Here is a 21936-nt window from a genome sequence, read left to right as displayed (position 1 = left end):
ATCAGGGCCATTGTGTCTGTGCATTTAGCCAAAAGCCAGGAAAAGCCCTGGCAGATAGATTAACGTCGCCATAGGCAGTAGCATTTTGTTCTCAATCTGAGCTTCCTACACAAAAAAAAATGTGGTATACTATTTTTAAGATGGGTCCCATTGGCTGATGGAGGGCATCCTTGCAGGCTGAAGCATATACACCCCACAGTGCCACAATACACACTTAGTAAACAATTTTTCAAAATTAAAAGTTTTAAAATAATGTATATGTTCTAAGTGAAAAAAAAAAACACTGTCTCCTTGCGTAATAACTTCAAGCTGGATTTGTAACCCCAGGATAGTATTAACCCAGCACAAAGCTGCTCTCCTCAGGAGGTTGTGCAACAACCAGACACAGTACTGGGGGCCAGCGTATGGTAAAGGGCCAAGTGCACGAGGAACCAGCTGCAGCCGCCGCCCAGAAGCATTTGGGATGTCTGGGAATCCATGCAAATAAGTCCAGGGAAAAATACTGAGCATTGTGCATTAATGGTTGGGGGAGTCCTGATAGACTAAATGAGAATTTTATTGTTAAAAAGTTACTCAAAAAGGTATTTAAAAAAAAAAACAGCCATGAAATTAGAGGTATAAAATCAATGTGCTGGTAATTTTTATCAATACCAGACAGGCATCTTCATTAGTCAACTCCAAACCCTCTCCACTTCAACTTAGAAATATTTCCTGATCCGCCCATTCCTCAACCAACAATCTGCAAAACACTACCCTCATCATCTCCTGCGGTGACTACTGCAACCTCCTGCTCTGTGGCCTTGTTACGGATTGCACAGGGGCTGGGGAAGGGGGTGTCAACTTCGCTCACCTTGGGGGAAGGGGAGAGAAGGACCCAGCAGGGATCTGCTCTCTGGCACCACCACTTGCCCCAGGTCAGTCAGGGAACTGCACTGAGGGCAAATAGTGGCTGCAAAGGCTCCCCTTATAGGTACGAGTTAATGAGGAGCTCCCAGTGAGGGAGGATATTTATATCACCAGTCCAGGCTGGGGATATATATTTAAACTTCCTGGCCATCACTGCCAGAGTTCCTCACTAACACAGTACGGTATGCTGCCACCAGTTGAACAGCAGGCTAATGTGGCGGCCCCAGGAGTATGGTCGCCACAGTGGCTTTGCCTTCCTCCAGGGGAGGGTAAGGCCAGGCTTGGAGGCAATGATGGGTCTCTCTCGCAGCCAATCCATACATGAAACACAGTTCCACTCCAGGCCAGCAGGGGGAACTCTGAACCAGGATTAAGGGGAGGAGTGCTCTCTGAGGGCCAAGAGGAAGTGGTGGTTAGTTAGTCTGCGGAGGGTGAAGAGAAGCTGGAGGTTGAGCTAGGAAGGGAGAACTCCCTCGCAGTGAGAGCGCAAGAACTGGAGCCTAGTCTCCACGGCTGTACGGATACTAACGGTCCTACAGCAGATACCAGAGGAGTAGGAGGCTGTGGATGCCCTGCTCCCGTCTAAGACTTGAGGCACAACAGCAGCTCGGATAGAGAGCCAGGACTCAGGAGAGGAGTTCCTGAGAGAGGCTACAGCTGTCTGCCATGCAAGTAAGGTTCTTGGGAACATCTGACAGGAGGAACTTCAGAGTAACTTAGTACTGGAGTGCTTCATTCAAACAAGCGCTAGGAAGGAGACTGCACAGCCCGTCTGCTGAGAGAGAATCCCTGAGTTGCTTCCAGGCTAGCCTGCTCCGTTACCATCTGTAATCAGGACCCTGGACTGCAGTTATCAAGTAAAGGTACAGAAATTGCACCCTGCTGTGTCTTGTCTGCTTCCTACCTTTCCGGCACTGCTACATCCCTGTACCAACCACATCTACACTGCCCTGGGACTATAGCTTCACCTGTGGGGAGCTTTTACATCCTTGCTGCACCCTACCATCAATCCCAGCGGATCTGTCTGCAGCGTCGGCTTAACATCTCCCTTGCCGAACACCACAGGTGGCGTCACGAACTATTCCATTTCATTAACTACATTCTCCATTACTTGGGTGCCCAGGACCACGGACCGGGTCACCGCTGCTGTGACACATCCCGCTGACACCGGCCCGGTACCGAGTACCCCACAGCCCTGGGAGAGCGACCCACTTATATCAGCTCAGAAATCAACCCGGGTAGCGTATAATATAACCAACCAAGCGTGCGGACATGGGGATTCGTGAATCGAGATAAAAGAGCAGCCCAAGATTAATTTTATATTTAATCGCTGAAAAGGCGCACTAGAAGTTTACAGGTATATATTTACAAGTAGAATATACAGGTATACAGTCAGGAGTGTAGTACAAGGATAGGGTATAGATAGGTTGCAATTACCGTGTTATGTAGCATGTGACTACAGGGAGGTGTTGATGGATCACAGGTCCAAATCTTAGTTACGTGGTTCCCTTGGCCGTATCAGATGATGGGTCCTCCTGCCAGTAGAAAATTCAGTCCAAAATGAGGGACTGCCTTATATCTCCTAGGCTGTTCCCTCCTACACTCTGCTGCCACCCCTGGGCTGTGCTGCCTCCCTCCTCTCATGTCTGAATATGTTGCACTAGAGGAACTTAAAAAAGCGCAAATAGGGTCTTATCCATTGGTTAAGGCAAAAGAAATATATATTCTACTCACCTGATGTAGGAGAGATAAATCGCATGGAATTACTAGTCAGCTGCTGCACGTCCAAAGGTCAAACAAGTGACCACCGAAACATAAACTTCACTGGATTCTTTATGGGTTCCGTGCGCTGCTTGACATATTATACAAAGACTAATGCATTAAAGGATCAATCTTTATTCTCTTTCCCATCACATTTCGAAGTAAAAAACTTCTTCCTCAGGGGATGACATACACACCCCCTGAGGAAGAAGTTTTTTACTTCGAAACGCGTTGCATTAGTCTTTGTATAATATGTCAAGCAGTGCATGGAACCCATAAAGAATCCAGTGAAGTTTATCCTCCCATGTCTGAGAATAAGATTTTCTGTCCAGAATCTTGGATGGCCCATAACTTTTCGCCCGAAGCTCTGAATGGGTCAGCAGCGCCGCCACTGGGTTCCACTGCATTTTATCTGCGCAGAGAAACTAAATATGCCTACTGTATGTAATTCCTGGCAGCTATGCTTTATAACTCAATAATGCAGAGTGCTACAGGTGGCTGCCGGGCATATGGGGGAAGGAACGTCAATTCGGATTATGTACTCTGCTAGTCTCAGAGATATTGCATTCTGTTATTATCGGTTATTTTCCAGATTCAATACCTCAGTGCCTTGCTGTGCCACGGAGTCTCTATGTGCTTCAGTCAGACAAAAGGAGCTAGGTGACTGCAGCTGCACAAGAGTTCGCACCCTTGTGCTAATTGGTTAGGACCCGAGCTTCAAAGAACTCGTCCCTGGATTTTTAATTAAGGAAAACATTACATTGCCTTTTATGGCCTGACGGAACGCAAGTTTGGGGGCACATTCCAGGAGTGGATGGAGATGTCCTGAACCTATAATCCAAAATGGGTTCTCCCTCATCCCTGACAGGCCTCCCTTCTAACACTCTTGCACCCCTCCGATCTATTTTAAACTTTACTACCTGAGTAATCCACCTGTGATCTCGCTTTTCCCCTGTCTCTCCGCTATGTCAATCCCTACACTGGCTCTCCAGTACCCAGAGACTCTAGTTTGAAACCCCAACTATGGCATACAAAGCCATCCAAAACCTGTGTCCTCCATACATCTGTGACCGAGTCTTCCAGTACTTACCTGCACACAACCTCCGATCCTCACAAGATCTCCTTGTCTACTCCCTTCTTATCGCCTATTCCAACAATCGAATACAAGATTTCACCTGTGCGTCCACTCCACTCTGGAATTCTCTGCCATAACAGTAGACTCTCACATACCGTGGAAACCTTCTAAAGGAACCTGAAGACCTACCTCTTCCGACAAGACTACAACCTGCAGTAACCACCGATCCACTAAACCGCTGCACGACCAGCTCTGCCCTCATTTATTTTATCCTCAACCAGCCCTTGTACATTGTGAGCACTCATTGGCAGGGTTTTCTCTCCTCCTGGACCAGTCACTGACTTGTATTGTCCATGATTATTGTAATTGCTTTTGCTATGTATACCCCTCCTCACATATAAAGAGCCATGGAATAAATGGCGCTATAATAACTCAGAGGAATTAATGATGAAGACATCGATCTGGTGTTGACACGGATTAGATGGAGTTTGTACCTCTAATTTTATGCATTTTTTTCATATATTATTACATATACGGTTCATACTTTTCATTAACATTTTAATAATAAAAAGTCCATTGAATCTGCATCCCGCTGAAGCCACTAAACCCATTACACTGTATGACGTACTATGTCCTGCTTACTCTCTGGAGATTGGTCCTCAGATATGGGTGGTGACACCTCGGTGCCGTGTTGTCTTTTGATAGAGTAGCGGTCCACCTTCTCCTCAACACCTGATCAAGAATTAGAAGGAAAATGGCTGTAATATTTGACTTTTACTTAGACTTTTTCTTGCAGATCCACTCATGGCATTGTCCTAATAAGGAACTTGTCTGGTCCCCAGACCGTTCACCTCAGCTATACAGGACAAATCCTTTATAGGGTGTATTATGTGCTATAGTAACGCTGCAATTATTGGGGAAAATAAATAAAATAATTGCAGCATGATTTACCTTCGATAAGAGGATGACACTCACCCATTCATGTATATGGGTCTGTGGATTACATTGCACTGCACTCAGCAGACAGAGTACGGTCTGACTTTTATTGGAATAATACATGTAGAAGATGGAGAAATTTTTTTTTCTTCACATCCAACAAAATGGCATCACACCATAATCAAATTCTGATGAGCCTGATCAGCATAAAATTGGCCCGACTTAAGACTATCCCCTGATATCGCTGGTATAGAGATAGCGGGTCAGACGGATACCATAGGCTTATACGCTGATGATATGGTGATATTTATGGACAAAGCAGAGGAAACCCTGACAAGAGTGATCACTACCATAAATAAATTTAGTAAATATTCTGGCCTTTACATAAATTGGGATAAATCTGCTTTGATGCCTCTTTCCCATGCTCCAATGCCACGACTTGAGACTCTCTCCCTGCTGCCCATCGTGACTAGTTTCAAATATTTGGGGGTTCATATCTCTAAGGGCAGTAAATTTGATCTACAACTCAATATACAACCACTGCTGGAGACGGTTAGGGGTAAATTTGCGATCTGGGGTAAGCTTCCATTGTCTGTAGCCGGACGTATTAATTTAATTAAAATGATATTACTCCCCAAGCTTACCTACTTTCTTCAACATAGTGCGGCGGTGGTACCCAAATCCTTTTTTGCTCATTTAAATTCCCAAATCCCATCCTTTATTTGGGGGAAAGCCAGGCCTAAACTAAAGTTGACCACTCTACAGAGACCCAAGAGGGGAGGGGGGCAGCATTACCCAATTTCTTTTTATATTATCTAGCTGGACAGGCCAAGGCCTTAAGTACATGGATGCCTGGAGGCCACCTCTCGAATTCTGAGAGTCATCTTCTTCATACTGCAGGGATTGGTTGCCCACTAGGTATTTTAGAAATCAGGAAAATAAATGTCCCAAGACTGCTGCCTCTGCTCCGTCTGGCACGATCAATATGGAGACAGATTAAGGGGGTGGTTGGATTTGGCGATGTAAGCTAGCTGAAATGCCCCTGTGGAATAATGACTACCTCCCGGTGCTGCGTGAACATCCGTCTGCCGAGTTCTGGGTTCAGTACGGTGTCTCTACGATGGGTGATATATACGATCATGGTACTTTAATATCCTTTGAGCAATTACAAGTCAATTGCGGTGTCCCGAGATCCTAGTTTTTCCGTTATCTACAACTAAGGTCAGCTTTTCAATCGCATATGAGAAATTTAGATATGAGTGATGCCATTTCGTCTCTGCCCTTGATAGGGATCCTCAAGTCATCAAGTCACAGGGCCCTCAAGGTCTCATCTCCTCTTTATATACATATATGTTGTCAGTGGGGACAGAATGTGCCATAGACTCCGTTAAGAAGAAATGGGAGAGGCTCATTCCTGATACACGGGATGAGGAATGGGAAGAAATTCTGGAGTCACCAATCTGGGTGTCTCTGACTGCCAACAACAGGATGATACAATTGTACATTATTAATGAATCATATTTGACCCCAATTCGACTCTTTAACCCATTCACCCCCAAGGGTGGTTTGCACGTTCATGACCGGGCCAATTTTTACAATTCTGACCACTGTACCTTTATGAGGTAATAACTCTGGAACGCTTCCATGGATCCCGGTGATTCTGACATTGTTTTCTCATGACATATTGTACTTCATGTTACTGGTAAAATTTCATTCAAATAACTTGCGTTTATTTGTGGGAAAAACGGAAATTTGGCGAAAATTTTGAAAATTTCGCAATTTTCCAACTTTGAATTTTTATGCCCTTAAATCACAGAGATACAGCACACAAAAAACTTGATAACTAACATTTCCCACATGTTTACTTTACATCAGCACAATTTTGGAACCAAAATTTTTTTTTGTTAGGAAGTTATAAGGGTTAAAAGTTGACCAGCGATTTCTCATTTTTACAACACCATTTTATTTTTAGGACCACATCACATTTGAGGTCACTTTGAGGGGTCTATATGATACAATGGTGTCACTTTTGGGTATTTTCTAAAAACTGCAAAACCACATTCAAGTTTATTAACCCTTTAGGTGCATCACAGGAATTTTTTTGAATATTTAAAAAAAAATGAACATCTAACTTTTTTTCACAAAAAAAATACTTCAGGTTCAATTTTTTTTATTTTACCAAGGGTAACAGGATAAATTGGACTGCAAAAGTTATTGTGCAATTTGTCCTGAGTACGCCGATACCTGATATGTGGGGGGGGGGGGGGGGGGAACGACTGTTTCGGCGCATGGCAGAGCTCAGAATGGAATTAGCGCCGTTTGACTTTTTCAATGCAAAATTGGCTGGAATTCAGATCGGACGCCATGTCACGTTTGGAGAGTCCCTGATGTACCTAAACAGTGGAAACCCCCTACAAGTGACCCCATTTTGGAAACTAGACCCCCCAAGGAACTTATCTAGATATGTGGTGAGAACTTTGAACCCACAAGGGCTTTACAGAAGTTTATAACGTACAGCGGTACAATTAAAAAATCATTTTTTCCACAAAAATGATCTTTTCACCCCAATTTTTATTTTTCCAAGGGTAACAGGACCCTAAAAGTTATTGTGCAAATTTGTCCTGAGTACGCTGATACCCCACATGTGGGGGTTAACCACTATTTGGGCGCATGGCAGAGCTCGGAAGGGAAGCAGCGCCATTTGACGTTTTGGGCTGGAATTGAGATCGGACACCATGCCGTGATTGGAAAACCCCTGATGTACCTAAACAGTGGAAACCCCCCACAAATGACACCATTTTGTAAACTAGACCCCCAAAGGAACTTATCTAGATGTGTGGTGAGCACTTTGAACCCCCCAGTGCTTCACAGAAGTTTATAACGCCCGGGCGTGAAAATAAAAAATTTGTATTTTTTCCACAAACATGATCTTTTAGTCACCATTTTTTTATTTTCCCCAAGGGTACCAGGAGAAATTGGACCCCAAAAGTTGTTGTCCAATTTGTCCCGAGTATGCTGATACCCCATATGTGGGAGAAAACTACTGTATGGACACACGTCGGGGCTCGGAAGGGAAGTAGTGACGTTTTGGAATGCAGACTTTGATGGAATGGTCTGCGGGTGTCATGTTGCCTTTGGAGAGCCCCTAATGTACCTAAACAGTGGAAACCCACCACAAATGACCCCATTTTGAAAACTAGACCCCCTAAGGAACTTATCTTGATGTGTTGTGAGCACTTTGAACCCCCAAGGGCTTCACAGAAGTTTATAACGCTCGGACGTGAAAATAAAAAAATCATTTTTTTCCACAAAAATGATATTTTTGCCCCCAATTTTTTATTTTCCTAAGGGTAACAGGAGAAATTGGACCCCAAAAATTGTTTTGCAATTTGACCTGAGTAGGCTGATACCCTAACATGTGGGGGTAAAACACTGTTTGGGCCATGGCAGAGCTTGGAAGGGAAGAAGCACCATTTGACTTTTTCAACTCAGAATTGGCTGGAATTGAGATCAGACGCCATGTTGCATTTGGAGAGCCCCTGATGTGCCCAAACAGTGGAAACCCCCAATTCTAACTCCAACCCGAACCCCAACACACCCCTAACCCTAATGGAAATAAATACATTTTTTTTTTTTTTAATTATTTTTCCCTAACTAAGGGGGTGATAACGGGGGGTTTGATTTACTATTTATGGCGGTTTTTATTTTTGGCAGCTGTCACACGCTAAAAGACGCTTTTTATTGTAAAAGTAGTTTTTGCATCACCACATATTGAGAGCTCTAATTTTTCGTATTTTGACCCACCGAGTCATGTGAGGTCTTATTTTTTGCAGGACGAGTTGACGTTTTTATTGGTACCATTTTCGGGCACGTGACATTTTTGATCACTTTTTATTCCGATTTTTGGGACGCAGAATGAACAAAAAACAGCGTTTCATGAATTTCTTTTGGGGGGGTGCGTTTACACCGTTCCGCGTGCGATAAAATTGATAAAGCGGTTTTATTCTTCGGGTCAGTACGGTTACAGCGATACCGCATTTAGGTTTTTTTTTTATGTTTTGTCGGTTTTATGCAATGAAAACTATTTTATATAAAAAATAATTATTTTTGCATCGCTTTATTCTGCAAGCTATAACTTTTTTATTTTTTTGCTGATGATGCTGTGTGGCAGCTCGTTTTTTGCGGGACAAGATGATGTTTTCAGCGGTACCATGGATATTTATATGCGTCTTTTTGATCGCGCGTTATTACACTTTTTGTTTGGCGGTATGATAATAAATCATTATTTTTTGCTTCGTTTTTTATTTTTATTTTTTAAGGGGTTCGCTAAAGGGGTTAACTAACGGGACAGTTTTATAGGGCGGGTCGTTTCGGACGCGGTGATACCTAATATGTGTACTTTTATTGTTTTTTTTTTTATTTTATTTCTAAAAAATGGATTTATTTGGGGGAATATTTTTTTTTTTTTCTAATTTATTTGGCGATTTTTTTAAATTTATTTTAACACTTTTTTTTACTTTATTAAATAGTCCCAGGTGGGACATCACTGTCCTGTGACAGATCGCTGATCTGTCACATCACAGATCACGGTGACAGATCAGCGATCTGTCACAGGCACTGCAGAAGGCTTCCTCATGCCTGCGCTTTGCAGACAGTGAGGAAGCCAGCTTCCTGCAGGCCCCTGTCGCCATCTTGGATTCGGGGGCCTGCAGGAAAGGAGCCCCCGGCAGCAGCGCTGCACATTGCGCTGCCGTGGGGGGCTCAGGGAAGCAAGGAGGGAGCCCCCTGCCTGCCGATGCTTCCCTTTAACCCCCGGTACACCGCAATCATGTTTGATCGCGGTGTGGAAGGGGTTAACGTGTCGGGGGCGGTCCGTGACTGCCCCTGACACATTGTGCCGGGTGTCAGCTGTGATAATCAGCTGACACCCGGCCGCGATCAGCGGCGCTCACCACGTGGGCGCCGCTGATCGCGGTAGACGTACTATCCCATCCATGGGCATAGGGGCCCAGGTCCCATGGACGGGATAGTACGTCTCATGTCAGAAAGGGGTTAAGATGGGCCGATATCCGTCATCGGAATGTTTGAGATGTCATTAAATGGATGCAGACTTTATTCATATGGTCTGGTGCTGTCCTGTTGTTGTGCAATTCTGGAGAGTGGTGACGTCGTTATTAACATCCTTGGTACAAACCCCAGTTCCCCTCGAACCGCTGATTTGTCTGTTTGGAGTGTGGGATGAGGAGACGTGGGGTCATTATGTAGGGATTTTTTACGGGAAACATTGTTCATGGCACGAAAGATACTGGCACTACGATGGATGGGGAGCTCACCTCCTTCTCTTGGGTCCTGGATCACTCTCGGAAATTCGATTATCCCATATGAAAGGACACTGTATCAGAATAGAGGTTGCCCGGGTAAATTTAAAAAGATCTGGGAGAGGTGGAACTCCTCTCACTTTACCTTGCAGAGCGGAGATGTCGCACAGTAAACTGCTTGCTATATAGGAGTAGGCTGCAGAGTAGTTAATGTTTTAGTAGATGTCGGTAGAGTTTAGAAGCCAGGCAGGTTCTATTACTGGTACAATAACAAACACCATTGTGATTCAATTGATATTATGTCTGCTTTATTTACATACAGTTGATGCACATATTATGCCTCATGTCTTCATGCTAATTGTACATATCTATTTTGTACTAGGCTTAACATTTTGTACTGAATGTATGTATTGTAAAACTGCTTATGGTTTAATAAACGAATTTAAAAAAAAAAAAAAAAAAAAAAAATTGGCCCGACTTTCTCAGATAAGAGAAAAATGTTGTTGTGACCCTAGCCTCAGATATATGAATGAGGCAGGACTAGTCCAGCAAGGCATCTCTGCCCTGACCTAACCCTGCCCCAGATCTTATAATCACATGCTGGCGTGCTAACCGAGAGTCTTCTGCGTGCTCGAATAATATCTTGAGTCCCCACATCTGGATGTCTCATGGCTTCAACACCTGCACCACGTTGTTAGGTAATTCCTGTATGTGTTGCGGCTGTCCAACAGCCATGAGACATGCAGCCACGGGGATTTGAACATATTATTGGAGTATGCCGAAGACGCTTGGTTATCTCCCAAACTTACTCGAATAACACCTCATAAGAGCAAGTTCGCTAATCACTACAGCCTACATTAGATCACAGTACTTTGTGCGACAAGTGTCTCTTTAGACATCTGGACTAAGAGGGTCTGTGCACACTTTGCGGATTCTGCTGCGGATTTGGCCCTGCGGTGTACAGTACCATTATATTCAAACTAAAATAAAAAGCTGTGCACATGCTGCGGGAAAATCATTTCCGCAGCATGTCAATTCTTTGTGTGGATTTCGCAGCATTTTACACCTGCTCCATTATAGGAATCCGCTGGTGTAAAAATACAGGCGAAATCTGCAGAAAATCCGCAGGAAATCTGCAGGTAAAACACAGATCATTTTACCTGCAGATTTCGCAAAATCCGGAGCAGAATCCGCAATGTGTGCACAGACCCATAGGCTGCAATATGGACTTTCCAGATGAAATCTTGTCATGAGTGTGTTGTATCAGTAGCACTGACCCCATGATACTTCTGGGATGTCTCAGCAGAAAATTGTGCTACATGAGAAAAAAAAAAAAAAAAAAATAATGGAAGAATGGCTGCAGTATAGATGGCATACTGAGTGAATACTGATGCAATATGGATGCAGCCATATTCCTGTCAATACTCAATGTTCCAGTTCACAACTCAAAAGGTTCAATTAGTGTAATAACAGTAACCTGTATGATGGTGTGATATTGCTGACATGTCTGACCACATAAATCCTCCTCACAGCTGCCAGTGTAGGATAATGCACTGACCAGGGCTAACCTGAAGCCCCTCACACATAGCAGGACTGCTCCATGCCATACAGTGGGTACGTAAAGTATTCAGACCCCGTTAAAGTTTTCACTCTTTGTTTCATTGCAGCCATTTGGTAAATTCAAAAAAGTTCATTTTTTTCTCATTAATGTACACTCTGCACCCCATCTTGACTGAAAAACAGAAATGTAGAAATTTTTGCAAGTTTATTAAAAAAGAAAAACTGATATATCACATGGTCATAAGCATTCAGACCCTTTGCTCAGACACTCATATTTAAGTCACATGCTGTCCATTTCCTTGTGATCCTCATTGTGATGGTTCTAGTCCTTCATTGGAGTCCAGCTGTGTTTAATTACACTGATAGGACTCGATTTGTAAAGGCATACACCTGTCTTATATAAGACCTCACAGCTCACAGTGCATGTCAGACCAAATGTCCCTGGGCGCTTCCCCGAGACCCTCAGAACAACGCAATGGCCGTGGGGTCCTTCCGGATCCTGCAGAGAACAGGCGCTGAGAAAGCCTGCTACAGTGCCTGTCAGATCGCTGATCTGACAGGCACTGCAAACTGTAAGATCAGCGATCTGACACTATATAGTGATGTTGCCCCCGTGTGACAATATAATACAGTAAAAAAAAAAAAAGTGTAAGGCTGTGTGCCCACGTAGCGATTTTTAAGCGTTTTTGCCGCGATAACGTTTAAAAATCGTGTACAGAACGCCCCCCATGCATTCCTATGGCATTCCGCACATGCTGTGCTAATGCTGCGCTTTTTTCCGCGGCGGAATCGCATCGCGGAAAAAAATCACAGCATGCTCATTCTTTTGTGCGGAATCGCAAAGAATTGCCGCGATTCCGCATCCATAGGAATGCATGAGAATCGCTTACTTCCCGCATGTGGCTATGCCCACCATGCGGGAAGTTAAGCGTCTCATGTGCGGTTGGTACCCACGGTGTGGAGGAGAGGAGACTGTCCTACAGGCCCTGGGTACCATACCCCTGAAAAAAAAAAAAAAAAAAAAAAAAAAAAAAAAAAAAAAAAAAAATCGGGGTATATTTACCTTCCGGCGTCCCGCACTGCATTCCCGGCCTAAGCGTTCCCAGTAATGCCTTGCGGCACGGTCCAGTGATGACGTAGTCTCGCGAGATCGCTATAGCAACGCGAGACCAACGTCATCACAGGTCTCGCAAGGCATTACTGGGAACGCTGAGGCCAGGAATGCAGCGCGGGACGCCGGCAGGTAAATATATCCTGATTTATTTTTTTTTTAGCATTTTAACATTCTATCTTTTACTATTGATGCCGCATAGGTGGCCTCAATAGTAAAAACCTGGTCACACTTGTCAAACACTATGTTTGACGAGTGTGACCAACCTGTCAATCACTTTCCAAGCGATGCTTCAAATCGCTTGGAAAGTGCTTGAATATCGCATGCGAAAATCGCGGTAAAATCGCGCGGGGAAAAAAAGCGCGATTTCTGGGAAGGAGTCCGGTTTCTAGTGAGCGTTTTAAAACGCTACGTGGGCACATAGCCTAAAAATAATTTTTTTTAAATTCCTAAATAAATAAAATTCCCTAATAAATTCATTTTGTAAATAAATGTACACATATTTAGTATCGCAGCGTCTGTAACGACCTGCCCTATAAAACTGTCCCACAAGTTAAACCATTTAGTGAACCCCTTAAAAAAACAAAAAAACAAAAAAAAAAAAAAAAAAAAAAAACACATGGCAAAAAAACAATGCTTTATCATCATACCACCGAATAAAAAGAGCAATAACACGTGATCAAAAAGATGAATATAAATAAACATGGTATCACTGAAAATGTCATCTTGTCCCGAAAAAAAACGAGCCGCCATACAGCGTCATCAGCAAAAAAATTTAAAAATTATAGCTCGCAGAATAAAGCGATGCAAAATTTTTTTTATATAAAATTGTTTTTATTATATAAAAGCACCAAAACATAAAACAGTGATATAAACGAGTTTTCGCTTTCATTGTACTGACCCGAAGAATAAAACCGCTTTATCAATTTTACCACATGCGGAACAGTGTAAATGCCCACCGCCAAAAGAAATTCATGAAACGCTGGTGTTTGTTCATTCTGCGTCCCAAAAATCGTAATAAAAAGCGATCAAAAAATGTCACGTGCCCCAAAATGGTACCAATAAAAACGTCATCTCGTCGCCCCGAAAAAAATAAGACCTTACATGACTCGGTGGGTCAAAATATGGAAAAATTATAGCTGTCAAAATGTGGTGATGCAAAAACTTGTTTGCAATAAAAAGCATCTTTTAGCGTGTGACAGCTGCCAAACATAAAAACCTGCTATAAGGTTGTGTGCACACGTAGCTTTTTTTTTTTTGCTTTTTAGCGGCATTTTTAACGCGCAATTTTGCCGCGAAAACGCAAAAAAAAGGCAATCCTATGGGATTTCGCACATGCTGTGCTAATGCTGCGTATTTTTCCGCGGCGGAATCGCATCGTGGAAAAATACGCAGCATGCTCAATCTTTGTGCAGAATTGCGGCGATTCCGCACACATAGGATTGCATTGTTCTGCTTACTTCCCGCATGGATGCAGAAAATTCTGTGTCTCTTGACAGGAAATAGGCAGCTGCAAAAACATGCGTTTTTGATCAGTTTTTGCTGCGTTTTTGACTGATTTGAGTGATATCAGTGGTGAAATACGCAGGAAAAACACACAGAGAATTTACAAATTAGCAGATTATTTTCTGCACCAAATCTGCAAGTCACAAGTTAGTAACGTGTGCGTGACAAGTCAGGTTTCTCGCTCACTTTTCTGGCATCAGGTTTCACAAATCTGCAATGTGTACACAAGCTCTTATGTTCACATGAATTTTTTAAGGCGGTATAACTCAGGCCAGTTGTGGCCACAAACCCCCAGATGTGGCTGACTGCAGGAGTTGCCTTTGCATTGGATGTCTTAATTTGGTCCATAAAAGAGATATTGCATACCGCCATCTTTTTGCATGGCCATACGCACGGACTAGAATGGGACCTTGTGATCTCCATGTATTTTCCACAGCGCGCACACCAACCAAATAAACACTCGACTGAAAAAGCCCATACTTGGACTTAGGCCGGGGTCAGATTTGCGAGTACAATGCTAGAAACTCGCGCATCAATACCCTGCATTCGTGACTGGAGTGTGTGACTGCACAGAAATACATGCAGCCGCAAACTCCGGTCCGAGTGCTGGCGGCAGTGCCAGGTATTGATGCGCGAGTCTCGCATCACATTCACAAATGTGTGACCCCGTCCTTAAAAGCATATCCATCTAAAAAAGTGCTGCAAATCCTCTTCTTAGGCCAGGTGCCCACAATCTGGAGTTGCTGCGGGGTGGACGCTGCATACTTGAAACCTGCAGTTTCCAGATATTACTGGATGGGATTTATAGAAATTCCATGTCCACTAGGAGTCCAGAGACAAGTGCGGGTCACCCGTGGAGACAGACATGTGGCGTGTCTATCAGGACCGCAGTAGGTCAATGAATAGAATGTACTGGGACTTGGTGAATCCGCCGCCCGGTTCAGTGATCACATGCGGATTCCCCTGCGCTCAATAGCCGGCAGCGCTTTGGTACATCGAACATTCCCTACGTCCAAAGCGCTGCTAGTTCTGGATTGTAGACACTCGGCCAGACTCATTTCTATGGGAAAACCACAGTGAAGTTCATACTGACATTTTGTTGTGAGTTTATTGTGGAAGACGTTGTGAAAAACTTGCCACAGAAAAAATGGAAACAACAAAAAATAAACTTGTTCTTGTGGGATCTGCCCCAAATTTGACATGGTCAAGGCTAAAGGCTATAAAAACACAAGGAGCAAATGAAAAAGAAACTGATGACATAAACCACATGGATTTTGAATGTGGATTTCTTTTTGAAAACAACATTAGTCCTTCTTGTTTATGAAGCCAAAAGAAAGATTATGCAGAAAAAAAAAGTAGCGTTTTCCTTCTATACTTCCCACCTGTGACGCCCTCTTCTGTTGGTGAGTGGCGTGTCCTGCCAAGTACTTTTTATTTTTAAAGGGAACCCGTCATCGCCATCTATGGGACTGTTAAAAAAAAAAAAACGAAAAAAACTCCACAAACATGTTGAGGACCACGTGGCCATGTAGAAATTGAGTGCCAGTGCAAGTCTATGGGTTCATTGTACCAGACAGCATCAGCGTGCAATCCTGCGCTGTCCGTGATTAACATTGGAGTCATAGAAGAAGCTATGCATTTTATTTATCCATACGTGAAAAATCAGTGATGAAACTGATGGTTAAAACCGGACATTTATCAAACGCAGATCTAAAACAATGAGGACACTCCATTTCTATGCGGATTTAAAAAACGCAGGACATGGCAGACCTTAAGGGTATGTGCACATGTTGCGGATTTGGCTGCGGATCCGCAGCAGTTTTCCATGCGGTGTACAGTACCATGTAAACCTATGGGAAACCAAATCCGTTGTGCACGCGCTGCGAAAAATTCCACGCAGATTTGGTGCGGTTTATTTTCCACAGCATGTCAATTCTTTGTGCGGAATCCACAGTGTTTGTACACCTCTTCCATTATAGGAATCCACAGGAAATCTGCAGGTCATTTTACCTGCGGATTCAGCAAAATCTGCGTGGAAAAATCCGCAGCGTGTGCACATAGCCTAAAGATCCCCACAGTGTTCCAGATTATTGACAGGTCTCTCTCGGCCGGCTGCTGCAGGTGATCGATGGGTCTCTCCATGAAGAGGCCTGTCAGTCAGCAGGGAGAAGGCGGTCAGAGGCAGTATCGGATAAGTTAGGTCTCCGGCTATACAACTCTGATAGGTCTAGAAAGTATATGGTTTCTGAGATGCTAAAGCTTTGATAGAACGGCATACCAGGCTCAGATTCATCCTGCCTGCAATTGGTGCAGCAAAGAATAAGGTTCTTTCCATTTTAGTTACTTTTGCTCCACAACTAAGGAATTACAAACACTTTGTGGATGACATCAGAACCTAAGTGTAGAGATCGAATGTTACTGTACATTGCTATACAGTGCCAGCGCCTGCCCCAGCCAGCACACCCATCAGTCACAGAAGGGCCTTACCCTCAGAGTACTGGTCAGTGGTCACACACTGCTGCATTTCCTCCACCATGTCCCAGTCTTCTAGGCCAGTGGATAAATGAAGGTTTTCATATCTTGCTCTGTCTGAGAAGTGTAAGTACATGCTGCCTGGCTCCTCACACTGTGCTCAGCTTCATGCATTCAGCAGGTGTTTAGGAAGGTACAACAAGAACCCACCCACTCACATTTAAAGGGGACCCGTCATTAGGCCACTAGACCCCTAACTAAAGGCATGTTAGTAAAGGCCCCTCAATGCTTAGCATTATAGTATTTGGCAATCCATCTCTGGAGTTTTAGGCTATGTGCACACGTTGCGGATTTTGCTGCGGATCCGCAGCGTTTATGGCCCCGCGGGTCCGCAGCAGAATCTGCTGCGTTATTCAGTACCATGTTACTCTATGTAAAATGGAAACCGCAGTGCACATGCAGCGGAATTTTCTGCGCGGTTTCTAATCCACAGAAAGAATTGACATGTCACTACTTTTCTGCGGATTCCGCTGCGGTTTACCATCTCCTCCATTGTAGACGTGATAAACCGCAGGGGAAAACCACAGGCTAATCCGCAGGTAAACCGAAGGTCTTTTGACTTGAAATCTACCTGCGGATTTTTACAAAATCCCCAGGGACAAATTCGCAGCACCAAAAACTACGTGTGCACATACCCTTACTTCTCCAAGCACTTTCAGTCTGAACATTTTGCACAGGTGCTGAATCCTCGCCTGGGGTTGTCTCATCAGATGGGGCAGTGATGATGACGCAGGACTTGGCTCACCATTCTGCACATGTAGCGGCCACTCTGTTGGCACAGCCCCTGGCCATATTTTGGAATGACTGCCTGGAGTCATTTTATCAGAAGGCAGCACATGTTCAAATTTAAAGGGAACCTGTCATGTCAAAAATGCTATGCAGAGCTCTGCAAAGGAATACGTGGATTTCGTCCGCACTGCCCAAATGATGAAATTCCAGAAGGTTAATAAAGTTTGACAGTGGTTTATTCTACGCGTTTCAAGGTTTTTTGCAACCTCTTCTTCAGGAAATACCACATGAAGCATACATAGGTGGTGCATTAAGTACACACAGAAAAAAAAAAATGAGCTCCAAACAGTCAGATGACACATGTCAGAGTTCATAGTTAGCAGACAGTATAAAAATTCATAGTAATAGTTAGAAGCTGTTCTTATATTGACATGTCTATTTTAATTTCACAGGTTGTTGAACAAAAGGAAACAAAAAAATATAAGGAAAATTAAAAAACACCTATATACTAAGCAAGAAAAGCAAATCTCGGACACGAACTCCTAGAAATATGCCTCAGCTTCCTCCAGATCTGCTGCCTGACAATTAGACCACTCGGCTATGCTAACAAGTTCCTGCAAGTGTATCCAATGTGGAAGAGACATATGTTGAAATAAACCATTAGTTAAAAATTAAATTACAAGAATCTAAATTTTAATCAATTAAGAATAAATGTTTTATTAATAAAAAATATGGAATATATATATTTTTTTAAAAACTTTGGTTCGGCTTATTATTCCTATTTAATGATGAATTAGAATAAAGGGAAAAGGAGAAAAAAAAAAAAAAAAAGGGGGAATCAGTCATCTGCCAAAGCTCAGTGGCAGAGTTGGAAGGACAATGTGCTCCACACCTGCAATATTGCATACACCTTCAGGAGGCGCACGCAGCGCTTCTCCAAATACCACATGGCTGTTATAAACTCCCGCACAGAGTCAGATTATACAGCGACCAGTGCTAGTATAGGTCACAAACAAAAATCACTCCTTCAGCAGCGTTATTAACACCACCTGAGGATAGCAAATCATGTCAGAGGAGGATTTCTTTAGGACAAAGGAATGATTGGTTATATACAATTATTTCTCAGAGGAATATTATTAACAAACTTTTAAAAAAACAAAAAAAACATAAATATACCAGTATTTATTTTACTGGGGCCAAAGACAAGTCCAGAAAGAGGAAAGGAATTAATGCTCTGTAGAACTGCGATTTCTCTGAGTGGAGATAGAATAGAGAAGAAAAAAAAAAACAAAAAAAAACGGGGTCTAGGTTACTCACCTAATTTTCTAACCACAGCACCATCGGTTTATTCCAATTACTAAAAGTTAATAAGTCTCTAAATTTAAAGGGCTTACTAGACATGAAGGAGTATGATGGAAATAAATATAATAAAATCACATTAAAAATACTTCCCTTATAAAACATGAATAAGATCTTTTGTACCAATTAAATAACCCATCAGGTATTTTATGGTGAAATTCTTTAGAAACTCCCACAGAAATAACGAGCCTATAAAAATTCTATGAAATTGAAACAGACAGCGCTGTTAGAGAATAATGTTAAAAATGGTATTGATAATAAATTTGCATGAATTTTATAACTCAATATAGCAATCCGCAAGGCTCATCCTCCTCTGACATGATTTGCTATCCTCAGGTGGTGTTAATAACGCTGCTGAAGAAGTGTTTTTGTTTGTGACCTATACCAGCACTGGTCACTGTATAATCTGACTCTGTGCGGGAGTTTATAACAGCCATGTGGTATTTGGAAAAGCGCTGTGTGCGCCTCCTGAAGGTGTATGCAATATTGCAGGTGTGGAGCACATTGTCCTTCCAACTCTGCCACTGAGCTTTGGCAGATGACTGATTCCCTTTTTTTTCTTTTTTCTCCTTTTCCCTTTATTCTAATTCATCATTAAATAGGAATAATAAGCCGAACCAAAGTTTTTAAAAATACATATATATATTGCATATTTTTTATTAATAAAACATTTATTCTTAATTGATTAAAATTTAGATTCTTGTAATTTAATTTTTAACTAATGGTTTATTTCAACATATGTCTCTTCCACATTGGATACACTTGCAGGAACTTGTTAGCATAGCTGAGTGGTCTAATTGTCAGGCAGCAGATCTGGAGGAAGCTGAGGCATATTTCTAGGAGTTCGTGTCCGAGATTTGCTTTTCTTGCTTAGTATATAGGTGTTTTTTAATTTTCCTTATATTTTTTTTTTCCTTTTGTTCAACAACCTGTGAAATTAAAATAGACATGTCAATATAAGGCTGGTTTCACATTCGCGCTTTTTAAGCGCACGCACGGCCGGGGGTAGCTCCGCCCCCGAGCCGGCTCTCTGCCCGGCGTGCCCGCCCCTTCCTTGTAGCGCCGCCTACTAGCGGACAGCGGCGCCTGCGATCGGCGCACCCTATCTTTAGCATAGGGTGCGCAGATCGTGCGCAGGCCGTGCGCTAGTTGCGCTTTGACCTGCGCTGCGCACTTTTGACGGTGCGCCGTGCGCGCCAAAATCAAACTTTTCGGATTTTGGCGCGCACGGCGCACCGTCAAAAGTGCGCAGCGCAGGTCAAAGCGCAACTAGCGCACGGCCTGCGCACGATCTGCGCACCCTATGCTAAAGATAGGGTGCGCCGATCGCAGGCGCCGCTGTCCGCTAGGAGGCGGCACTACAAGGAAGGGGCGGGCACGCCGGGCAGAGAGCCGGCTCGGGGGCGGAGCTACCCCCGGCCGTGCGTGCGCTTAAAAAGCGCGAATGTGAAACCAGCCTAAGAACAGCTTCTAACTATTACTATAATTTTTATACTGTCTGCTAACTATGAACTTTGACATGTGTCATCTGACTGTTTGGGGCTCTTTTTTTTTTTTCCTGTGTGTACTTAATGCACCACCTATGTATGCTTCATGTGGTATCTCCTGAAGAAGAGGTTGCAAAAAACCTTGAAACGCGTAGAATAAACCACTGTCAAACCTTATTAACCTTCTGGAATTTCATCATTTGGGCAGCGCGGACGAAATCCACGTATTCCTTTGCAGAGTTCTGTTTCAGATAGTCGGTGACCGACTTGTGGATCTGCAGCAGCCCTTATCTATACATGCTTTGAATACCTACTACCAGGTGAGCAGTTTTTTGTCAAACCGCTTACTTTATTTGTGGGATAAGACCCTATATTGCGCTTGTGTCTCCCTCTTTCCTCACAATACAAAAATGCTATGCAGACATGGGGATAATCTGCACGGTAAAAGCATTCAGCGGTCGTGCAACCGCCACACTGAAAGCCGGCTGTCAGTCAGTGCTGAAGAGTGGTTACAGCCGCCACTCGCCTTGTACTGATCGGTGAATGAAGCTGCACCTCCATGACTGAAAGCCTGAGGCTGCCGGGGGAATAAAGCAGGATTTTCAGTGCAGCAGCTGCACGGTCTCGGAACGCTATTACCATGCAGGTTAACCCCATGACGAAATGTGCTATACATGTATCGTGTTGTGGGAAGTGCGTTCCTGCAAACCGCCTGTAAGTGCGGTGATCATATTAGCAGCAGGTGTCAGTTATACATCATAGCTGACACCGTGCAGTAATGCCCATGACATGCTAGCGGCGATCGGGGGTGTTTACCCCTCTGATGCCCTTATGTAGATCCAGCGTCAAAAAAATTAAAAAGTTACAGCATGACTATGGAAAAACTAATTATTGTTTGTAAAAAAATTATTTTAGTGTGCAAAAGAAGCAAAATATAAAAAAAACCTATATAAGGCTAGGTGCACACGGTGCGGATTCTGCTGTGGATCCGCAGCGGATTTGGCCCTGCGGATTCGCAGCAGAACTGCATGTGATGTTCAGTAGCATTAAAGGCTATGTAAAGCAAAATCCGCAGTGCACATGCTGCGTTTTTTTCTTTTCTTTTTTTTTAAATTCTTTATTTTCAAATTTAAACCACACCATAAGACACAACACCATTTTACAAGTACAGTTGGCGAAGTATTGCTTAGGAGTCGGTCCAAGGTGGAAGGGAGGAAAAGGGGGGAGGGAAATGTGGGTGGGAAAGGGAGATAAGAAAGAAGGGAAGGGTAAAGAGGGATACATAATAATGAACAATATCAATAACAACAACAAAAAGTAGCCGTCAGCATGAACACTAGAATTTGATGGGTGCATTTAGGAAAATAGAGTGGGTGGACTGTTCTGTAAGCAACCGTGGGATCAGCTACCCCAGTATAAAGGCCATCAGGTCCAAGTAAGACTTCATGTGATATTAGATTTCTCACCCAGAGGATCATCCTCTAGATATCCAGTCCACGGGGCCCAGGTCGACACATAAGATTTATGGTTAAAAATTTCCCAGCTAGACAGCTCTTCCAGACGCGAAACCTGATTTATCTTAATGTGCCACTCCTCCAATGTGGGGGGGGAAACATCTTTCCAGTGTACAGCTATCAGCTGTTTTGCAGCACTTAG

At 43.4% G+C, this 21936-nt stretch overlaps 1 protein-coding gene across 6 annotated transcripts in view; it reads right to left on the bottom strand.

Moving 5' to 3' along the window:
- The window catches only part of FOXR1 (forkhead box R1), a 51248-nt gene extending 33740 nt beyond the window's left edge, over positions 1-17508 (bottom strand). The window contains exons 1-2 of one of the 6 annotated variants that reach the window (XM_073566483.1): positions 17451-17508; positions 4371-4474 (exon numbers count right to left, since the gene is read on the bottom strand). Coding sequence is in view for 3 of the 6 variants with exons in the window: in XM_073566477.1 (XP_073422578.1) it covers positions 4385-4474; positions 16661-16781 (211 nt within the window). In the remaining 3 variants the exon portion in view is untranslated. Of the gene's footprint in view, positions 1-4370; positions 4475-16660; positions 16846-17340 lie in introns of those variants that run through there. The other 5 variants (XM_073566482.1, XM_073566481.1, XM_073566477.1 and 2 more) reach the window with 5 other exon arrangements.
- Between the last annotated feature and the right edge of the window lie 4428 nt (positions 17509-21936).

This window comes from Dendrobates tinctorius, unplaced genomic scaffold (genome assembly GCF_039654945.1).
Source record: "Dendrobates tinctorius isolate UK_male_01 unplaced genomic scaffold, ASM3965494v1 ptg000018l, whole genome shotgun sequence".
In the NCBI taxonomy this organism is placed as follows: Eukaryota; Metazoa; Chordata; class Amphibia; order Anura; family Dendrobatidae; genus Dendrobates; species Dendrobates tinctorius.
This window is presented reverse-complemented; position numbering and strand designations above follow the sequence as displayed.